Source organism: Furipterus horrens, unplaced genomic scaffold (assembly GCF_987537825.1).
Source record: "Furipterus horrens unplaced genomic scaffold, mFurHor1.1.pri manual_scaffold_7, whole genome shotgun sequence".
In the NCBI taxonomy this organism is placed as follows: domain Eukaryota; kingdom Metazoa; phylum Chordata; class Mammalia; order Chiroptera; family Furipteridae; genus Furipterus; species Furipterus horrens.
In genome coordinates, this window is record NW_028327177.1 from 138,437,310 (window position 1) to 138,447,138 (window position 9,829).

The following is a 9,829-nucleotide window of genomic DNA, read 5'->3' on the forward strand; positions in this document are numbered from 1 at the left end:
AGGTGTCAGCTACCACTACAAGGGCAATCATACCACTCCATAAATGTATCGCATCAATAGATTGTACACCTTAAATGCACACAATGTTAAATGTCAATTATATATCAATTTTTTTAAAAAAAAGAGTCTCATGGCTGGTGTGTAGATGAGCAGAGTGCTGAGGATCAAGCCAAAATAAAACAATACTGAAAGCGAAAGCCGTGCTAGTAGCTGGAAGTTAGGGTAATCCTGAATTTCCAAAACAGTGTTTTTCTTTCAGAAACTTCAAATTTCACATGATTCTATGATACATATGACGTATCTGCCTGGTATTTCCCTCCACTTAACCACATCATGCACAGGGCGGATATTCATGGGGTTTTTCAAGTCTCCGCTCTGAACTTGACTCTCATCCCCTTGCCTGGGACTCACCCATGGGCATCAGGCGACAGAGCACCAAATGCCTCCATCATCTTCTCACGCCAGGTTTGGGGGGTTAGGGCTGGGGGCCGCAGGAGGTAGGACCCCAGGAGGAAAGAGCGATCTCTGCCGCTCCCAGGGCCGAGGCTGCCACCAGTGGACAGAGCGTCTCAGGGCACAGTGACCCTCACTCGCTGACAGAAGCCCATCCTGGGGGGAGGGGAGGACTGGCTGGGAATGGGAATCCGTCCCAGCCCCAGTTCCCACCAGCACCAGCCCCTGCATGAGGAGCAATACCATGCGTTTGTTTCCCTTTGAGTTAAATTTAATGCTCAATCACATGTTCGTCTGGGCCTTTCCTATGTTTGTTTTTCCTTTCTCCTAATAGTTTCCTTATTTCTAGTTCTATTTTCACAGGTCCACGTTCCGTACGGAATGCTACCTCAAATGCCTCTTTGGCGTTAACAGGATGTCATTTAAGCAGCGACGTGAATGCTGAACCAGTGCGCAAGACTGGTCCCCACCTGAAGTCGGTCACAGGTATGAAGCCTTGCTCTGGGAGTTCATAGAAATTTTTCAGTTATTTCAAGTTCCTCTTTTCAGTTCATTTTTCCTCCAGACTCTCCCCGTTCCTTGCCTTCCCCCCTAACCCCCCTGCCCCCCCAGCCCTCCAAACCCGGACACTTGTCTCAGTTTCCTCTCTCTGGCCTCCAGCCTCACCCCACCCCAGCCTGGTCTGGGGCTCAGTTTGTTCCCCTCACTTCCTCTGCAGCCCCGACTTAGTGACGCCTCCGGTCCTGACCATGGGATGTTCCGCGTGCGCTTCTCACTCTAGGAGCAGGGTCAGCCCCAGGCAGCCCCCGCTCATGCACTAAGGCCCCATTTCTGCACCCCCTTCCCAGCTGACATCACTCTGCGCACTGTCGTGAAATCCTCTCCTGAGACCCCGTCCCTCAGCCAAAACACACCTGTCTCTCAAGTGACAACGAGGACCCAAGTACGTGCTGGTCACTGAGGCTCTCCCTGCAAGTTCTGGAAGCCCGAGTTGGTTGAGGGAGGGGCTTCTGCCGATGCTGATGAGAGAGAGGCTGCAGGTGACCGTCAGGCCCCTGGGGTTTGCGGGCGTTACGGTGACATTGTCCTCCTCCACTGCTGGCCGTCCCCCGCTCAGTAACACATGTCAGAAGTACTTTCCTATCCTCCCTCCATATCACTGAGGAGCAGCATAACTTAGTTCCCTTATCTAGGCAGCCAGGAGGACGGCGGGGTAGGGGCTGGGGAAATCAGAGGCGGGGTACAGGGGAGGCGGAGGAGAAAACAACTTCCTGGTTTCCCTCAGAGGCTTAAGAAACACGCTGGGGGTCTGGGGGGAGCTTTCAAGTGGCTATATTTCAGTTAGTCCCCGAGACCTTTCACTGCCGGGCAAGGGCGAGCGGGAACACACAGTGGTTTCTCTTGCCCTCAAAGGTCAGGACCATCTGTTCGAAAGGAAGCTGGCCTTTCCACTGTCCCAGGCCGTTCCCACAGCAGCTCGGTCAAGTGGTAAGTCACCTCTGTCCTTACCCAGCGCCGTCCGTCCGTGTGGACCTTAGGATGGTTTCGCTTTTGCAAACCTTGGTTCAGACCCTGCGAGAGAAGAGCTCAGACCACTCAGCCTGTCACAGGAAGCTGTTCCGGGGGTGAGCTAACTTTTTAAACATTTAGAAGTGATGACCGACACCAGTTATGTGAAGCCGGTGCTTGGTTCTCTTTCATTGGGTGTTGCTTACATATTATCTCCAAGTGGGCAAGTCTTGTTTCTACCCAGAGAATGAAGCGCTTTGAAGAAGTGCCCTGCTTGTGTGGCTTTGCCTGCGGTATTAGCGCACTGCTGAGCACCTAGGTGTGAGAGGAACGATCCAGTCCTGGCAGCCACACTCGGGAAGGAGGGGCGTGTTTAAGAAATGTTTATTTTCATTCCTTTGAACTGTAGACCTCCTCTGGCTAAACTAAAGCCCCAGAAGAGGGAGAGCATGGCTACATGGGCTCTTGGCTCTGCTGTTTCCTCCAGGACCACGCAGCTGTATGCGGGAAAATAATTTTTCATTTCACCCTGGCTGGGTGGCTCAGTTGGGTGGAGCATCCTCCTGTGTACTAAAAGGTGTGGGTTCGATCCCTGGTCAGGGCACATGCAGAAGGAAACCAATCAATGTTCCTTTCTCACATCAGTGTTTCTTTCTCTCTCTCTCTCTCTCCCTTCATCTCTCCCTAAAATCAATAAATATATCCTTGGATGGGGATTCAATAATAATAATAATTTTTCCTTCCTCTGCAGGGCAGCCTGAAGATGACTAATTACACATCAGCGCCAGACAGTGATTATTATGACGTCTTCATCGAGGACAATCTGACTAACAGTGACACAGAACAATGTCACCGATATGACGCCAAAGTCCTCCTGGCCCAGCTGGTGCCTCAGCTCTACACCACAGTGTTCCTGGTTGGTCTCCTGGACAACTTCTTAGCTATGCTCATCCTGGTGAAATATAAAAGACTCCAACCTGTGGAAAATCTTTATCTCCTAAACTTGGCAGTTTCTAATTTGTGTTTCTTGTTTACCTTACCGTTCTGGGCTCATGCTGCCTCCCATGGGGGGATTCTGGGCCATCCCATGTGTATCATTCTTGTGACACTCTCCTCCCTGGGCCTGCATGGTGAGGCCTGCTTCAGCGTCCTTCTGACTCTGCGGAGCTGCCTGGTGTGTGGTCACGTAAGAAGCTTTCTCTCTGTGGCCAGGAAGGTGCCCTGTGTCCTGGCATGGGGGACGGCCATTCTGCTCACTTTGCCTGAACTCCTGTTTCACAAACCTCAGGTGGAAACCCAGAAATACAAGTGCTTCTTGAGCAAGCCTCACTTCCTGCCAGGTGAGGACATGTCCTGGGAGCATTTTCTGACCTTGAAGACAAACGTCGTGGTACTTCTCATCCCACTGTTGGTTTTTATAGTTTGTTTCATGTGCTTCATGCAGATGAGAAAAACACTAAGGGATAGGGACAGGAGATGTGACCTTGTCAAGCTCGTGTTCGCCATAATGGCTGTTTTCCTTCTGATGTGGGGACCCTACAATATTGCGCTTTTCCTGTCTACGTTCAAGAAATCCTTCTCTCTGAATGACTGCAGGAGCAGCTACAACCTGGACAGAAGTGTTCAGGTGACGAAAGTCATCGCCAGCACCCACTGCTGCGTCAACCCGCTCCTCTACGTGCTTCTGGACAAGGCCTTTCGGAAACACCTGTGCCGTCATTGTCGTCTGTGTGGTGACACTCCCCTTCGACCTACGGAGGACACTGCCCGTGACGCGCCCTGGGAAGAACACGAACACTCCACTAATATGTAAACTAACCTCCGCCCAAGCAGGATCAATAAACATCCATGTCGGCCTCACTGCATTGTTTTGCATAATTGTTTTATCCATTTGTATATGAAATCAAAACAGGAAGGAAACAGGGAGGGAGGCAGATGGTTGCCAAGCATTGATTTGTCTGGGGCGCTGTGCAGGGCCCTTTACAATGTGAGCTTCTTCAAGCCTCACTTCTCATCCATGGTGTGGGTAGAATTGGTCTCGTTTCTCTGAGGAGGCAACGGAGGCTCGCAAATATGTCTAAGGTGACACAGAGTGACAGGGCTGGGACACCAGTCCTGATGACATTTGCTCCAGAGCCTGTGCTGTGTCCAGTGTGCCCAACTCCCAAATATTGGGCAAGAAAATCCATGAAATGAATACGTACTCTTCAAACCAATTGGACCACATTTCAAACTAGAAGTGACCCATTCATCTAGAAACAACTTCTAGGCCCATTTTCTTGCAGCTAGTTGAAAGACTATCTGGAGGCTGTGGGTAAAGACAGGTGAACTGACGCATGCTCCCCACATCCACTGAGGCCCCCAGATCCCCCCAACCTATGAGCCTCTCAGGTTTCTAGTACTTTTTTCTACCATGTAACAAGAGTCAGGGTACAATTAAGTAAAGGGCTATTTAACATGATACATGTTTTGTCCTTTTCAGTATTACACATACCTCAGGCCTCACCAGCCTGTGACTATAAATGTTACAAGTGTTTGCCTGGGGAAATCCGGTGCCCGTGTTTCTGTTGCATGTCCCAAGTAGTGATGACAGAGGACATACGGGATTCCCAGGGGCCACAACCTTTCGCCTCCATCACTGAGGAAGAAGGGAAAGGAGGTGACCCTTGGGGAGACCTCAGAGAAACACAGTCTATAGCAATCACTGTCTCCTTTACATGTTGGCAGGGGCTATGGATGGACCATGCACCCCAATTTATATGTTGAAGCCCTAACCCCTAGTGGGATGCTATTTGTGCATAAGGACATTAGGAAGTCATTAGGGTCAGATGAGGTTATGAGGGTGGGGCCCTCATGTTGCAGTTTGTGCCCTCCTAGTGGAAAAGACACCAAAGAGCTTCCTCATTCTTTCTGTCCACCATGTGAGGACTCAGTGAGAAGGTGGCCACCTGAGAGCCAGGAGGACCGCTGTCCCCAGAACCCGACCCTGCTGGTACCCTGGGCTCGGACTCCCAGCATCCAGATTATGAGAAAGAAATGTCTGTGGTTTAAGCCACTCAGTCCATGGTGTTCTGTGTGGCAGCCCAAGCTGACTAAGATAAGACTCCCCCAGAATGACATTAAATAGCTGATAAAAACACCCTCTGTCAAAAATGAGACCTCAGGAGAAAGCATCTAGGCAGATATGAAAAGAGGGTATCATTGTTCAAGAAAAGAAGAGGGACAGAGATTTTTTTCACAAATGTAAACAACTGGGTTTAGACTCTCCATCTACTTCACCTACCACGTGTGGGACAGAATCTCAGAGGAAGTGACATCATTTGCAGATGTTCACAGACACAGCAATGATCCCAAAGAATAAGCACTACAGGAATTTCCAGAATGAACACATACAGTGTATAGAGAATAAGGATCTACAGACTCTTACGGTGACTGAGGCTGAAATGGTTACTGAAAATCTAAACTTCGTGATGACCGATCCAACGCCAACAGCCCACATGCGTAAGTGGTGAGAACATTAATAATTCAGTGTGGTCTTCCTCCCATGTCAGAATAAGGAGACAGTTATCCTAAGGGTAAAAATAACACACGCTTCTCGACAAACTATTGCATTAGAAAACTAACAACCAGGGAAAAGAGAAGGTGGCTAATGTATTCAAAAAAAAAACAAAAAAACCTGACATTGTTTCTGTTTTGACTGCACATTATTTCCTAATGCAAAACATTTTCCTACCGAGTCAAGGTAATTCTGATTTGGGACACTTGAGAGAACAGTTGAAATCTCATGAACAATTCTCTACTCCCCTCAATTCTACTTGTTTGTGGGCACAGATGAAACACATTTGAAAGCAGGAAACACAACTAATATAGGGAATGAAAAACCAATAGCATTTGATGTTGAAAAAAAATACAGGGCGCCCAGTTAAATTTGAATTTCCATTACACAACAAATAATCTTGTCTTTTCCCCTTTTCTCAAACGTGATGTAATCACATGAGCCTGTGTCATCTCCCTTCCTAGGAACTAGTCATCCTTCCCTGACCTCAGGCTCCCATGCCAAAGCTGAGCTTCAAGAACCCTTCATCCTTCACAAAGGGCTTTCAAAGACATCTTATCTGCACCACGTAACAATCTAACAGAGGACACTGAGTGTCGTCAGCCTCATTTTGAGAAAAGTACAAACTGAGGTTTAAATCTCACAGCCGCCACATCATAACCTCGCTTGTCACTTTCTGACGTCAGCGCTCTTTCCTGTCCTGCCCCATTCACTCCACCCAGCACTTCTTTGCACATCTGTAGGGCAGGGTGAGCTTCTGTATATCCCTGCATTGGATTCCTTACAACCGTCCGAAGGGCTGGGGGAAGGCAGGTCCTATGCTAGCTGCCCCCCTCGGCTGTCCATTTATAGACGCTGAGAAAAACAAACTTGTCCAAAGAGCTGTCTCGGACACATCAAACAGAAGAAAACCTTTGATCTAAAGTTCAGACTCTGAACCCCTTGATGTTCCCCTGAGGTTTGGCCTTCAGTTACGAGCTGGGGGATGGATGGGTCACTTCCCTGGAGGCCACTGCTCAGGAGGGGCTGGGAAAGGGTGTCTGTCTCTTCCCGTGAGACCTAACACAAGCCATCTGGCCTCCCTGAGTCTCAGACAACTGCGGGAAAGGCCCTCCGCTTGCAGGGCTGTTGGCGATCGGGGGGATCATTGGAGTTTTAGCTAGGCCCGTCTCACTGTGGGCCGAGAGGGTCTCCAAACCCATCTAACAGCTATTTCCCCGGTTCCAGAAAAGATACAGTCAGCAACAGAGTCCCCATGTTAATGCCCCGACCCCTGGAGCGAGGGCGGCCATCATGGGCAAGGCCAAGTGGAAGCCAATGGAAGAGCCTCTACCTGACAGAAGCAATACTGCATGTCCGCAGGGACTCCGGCAACAACTTGAAAGATGAAGAAGGGCATCGCCATTCAGGTGGCTGATTTGGTTTGTGCAGAGGCCGGGCGGATCTTGAAGAACTCAAGTGGATCACTATAAGCTTAACCAGGTGGGGACTCCATTTACAGGGCAGTTTCAGATGTGGTTTCAACGCTGGGGCAACTCAGCATTTCAACCCTGGCACCTGGTATGCAGGTGACAATGTTTTTCTCTAATCCCATCAGGAAAGACCATCAGAAGCTGCTTGTTTTCAGCTGGCGAGGCTAGGAACACAGCCCCAAGGGAGAGCACTCTTGACCTTAGATCCCACCAAGTGCCTGAGGATGGCAAGGGCTGGCACCTCCCAGACCAAGACCAAGGCCTAGCCCAGGAGCTGCTTCCCAAGGGACCCACTTGTTCTATTTCTGAGCAGGAGAAGCACCTATCCAGTGCCTCTTGGATCTGCTTTTGTTTTTACCACAGGTACCCGTAGGCAAAACATAGTGTCATTTTTCGTGGTTTTAAAGGTTATGTAAATAGTCTCACCCTCATAATGTCAGTATTGTTACTAACTCGTTCTGCACAGCACCAGGCTGCAAGCAAAGTAAGTTTCTGGTGGCTCATTGGTTAGCCAAGCAAGGAAAGCCATTTAACTTTGTTGAGTTCATTGAATTATGTTTGACGGAAGCAGTCAAAAAAAAAAAAAAAAAAAAAACAGTATCCAGAGAAAATAAACTAATCTAAGTCGGTTAGCTTTCTGCTGATGACAGTTGCTGGAAGAGTTGAGGACACTGGGAACGATACCAAGAGCCGATTTTTTAAAAATGAAGCAAATGATTTTCAGTGGTTTTCCTTGGCTTTTGATGGGCTGACAGATGCTACAGCTGTTGCCCGTCGCTGTTCGTTTGAGGAGTCAGCGGTGAGTTTGAAGCGAGCGAAGGATTAACCTCCGCAGACAGTCTGCATGGACTAACTACAGGCAAAGCTGTTTTCAGAGAAAACACGAATTCAGAGGAATCTGGAGTGAAATCTGCTGAGATGTGTTACCAACTGATGGTGGTTAAAATATATGGTAAGCCAAAAAAATAAAGCTTAACTGGACAAATGTACAAAGTTTTTTGAAAATGGAAGGTGTTTAAAGTCTGTGATTATTCATTAGTGCTATTTTGTGGAAAATATTTTAATTCAAGATGTGGATTAAACCATCAGTGTCAACATGAACTTCGTTCGCTCTTACGGACGGAAGCATCATGAGTTCTGTGAATTTTTTTCAGAAATAAAAATGTAATATCCGGATTCATTGTACAGCAATTTGAAGGCTTAGCAACGGTGAACCATTTTACTATGATACTTTGAGCTCAGAGCCACGGTTGAATTTTTTGGAACAAGGACTGTCCTTACCTACTTTACAAACACTGGACGGCTCAGCAAAATTGATTATATTTCTTAATACAGTGATCCCTCACTTATCGAGGGTATTACGTTCTAGACTCCCTGCAATAGGTGAAAATCCACAAAGTAGAAACCTTACATTTACTTTAGTATTTATATACTTTTTAAGGCTTTATAAACCCTTCCCACACACTTATAAACTGTTCCCACTCCCTTATTAACCTTTCCCACACTTTTATAAACACTACTTATGTTCTTAGACATATTCTACGCTCTTAAACCTGCGTAACTTTAACAACACACGTATACAGTACCGTAAAATCCCGTGATATAGTGAAAAATCCGCGATAAATAATTAAGTATATTATTTTTAAAATCCCATGATACAGTGAGGCCACGATAAGTGAACCGTAATATAGAGAGGGACTGCTATAAACATAACCTAGAATTACAAGGCGAAATTGCACTTACGTGGGAAACATATACTGCAGTAAAGTGACTTAACACCTTACGTTTGAATCACAAGAAGTGTCGAGCTACATTCCCCGTACAATGGAAGTTCAGATAAATGACATCTCCATTCTTATACAAATCTGTATTAGATATATTTTCTGAGCTCACACTGCTGGCCCATGAGGTTTTCAGACCTCAGTGCAAGAACAAAAGAGATTTCCGTGTTTCAAAGTCCATTTGTGCCACGGAAGAGCATCCATCTAATCTCCGGTTGGACGTGGTGGACAATCTAAGGACATGCCACACTCAAAAGCCAACATCTAGAGAAGAATCCAACACAATTCAACATGTTTCTTCCGAGTGACAAGTACGCACAGTTAAAAACAAAGGTTTGCCGACTGAGAACAGTATTTAGCAGCACCTATCGGAAAAGACATTTTCGAGAATGAACTATTGATATGTAAAATTTCACCGCAGATCAGTGTTAACTGATGAATATTTGCAATCAGTTTTAACAATAAAGAATACTAATTTTGAACCCCAGGTAAGCAAAATGTTATCCCCAAAAAAGAATTTCATTCTTCTCATTGGTAGACCCGTCTTACCAAAAAAAAACACAGAACAATTGTAGTCGAATTATGAGTCTGCTCGAGTACTGCCCGTTCCAGGTCAGCCCACGGGTTCTGCCCCGTTATCTAGCTCCGTCTTCCTTCCTTCTTTCACAGCTACCCTGGGTCCCAAAACATCAACACACGGACTCACTTTCTCAATCCTACACACACATAAAAGATCACAGAATTGCTATACCCATGCCACTTAGCATCCCCACTGGTCAAATATAAAAACAATAAGGACATGTGCCCACGACAGTCTCAAAGACGTGGGCTGGAGTAGGGGAAATGGAGTCACTGCTGGGCCAGGGCGAGCCACTGATGATACAAGGTGAAGCCAGGGCCTGAGTGGAGGGCCTCTGAGATGGAATGTGAGTGATTCCCCCATGGGGACCCCAACCTTGGAAGCTGCCCTGTGGTTCTGTTTGGGGAAGTGACGTCACTGCAAGAGAAATTGTGAAATAGCACAGAAGTCATTGGGAGGGGGAAGGGAGGGGTCAGGG

The 9,829-nt window shown here is 47.3% G+C and overlaps 1 protein-coding gene across 2 annotated transcripts; it reads left to right on the forward strand.

The window, feature by feature from the left end:
* Window positions 1-376: 376 nt before the first annotated feature.
* CCRL2 (C-C motif chemokine receptor like 2) lies at window positions 377-3,822 on the forward strand. Of its 2 annotated transcripts, XM_090283065.1 has the most exons (4): window positions 377-465; window positions 817-939; window positions 1,867-1,941; window positions 2,714-3,822. In XM_090283065.1, the coding sequence occupies exon 4, from the start codon at window positions 2,726-2,728 to the stop codon at window positions 3,773-3,775; it is 1,050 nt and encodes a 349-aa protein (XP_090139191.1). In that variant the 5' UTR covers window positions 377-465; window positions 817-939; window positions 1,867-1,941; window positions 2,714-2,725; the 3' UTR covers window positions 3,776-3,822. The 2 variants fall into 2 exon arrangements, with proteins under 2 accessions (XP_090139191.1, XP_090139192.1); XM_090283066.1 differs by lacking the exons at window positions 377-465; window positions 817-939; window positions 1,867-1,941 and adding an exon at window positions 1,984-2,078.
* The last annotated feature ends 6,007 nt before the right edge of the window (window positions 3,823-9,829 follow it).

Bases quoted from the DNA above. Each gene is read 5' to 3' on its own strand.
- CCRL2 (XM_090283065.1), top strand. From the start codon at position 2,726: ATGACTAATTACACATCAGCGCCAGACAGTGATTATTATGACGTCTTC.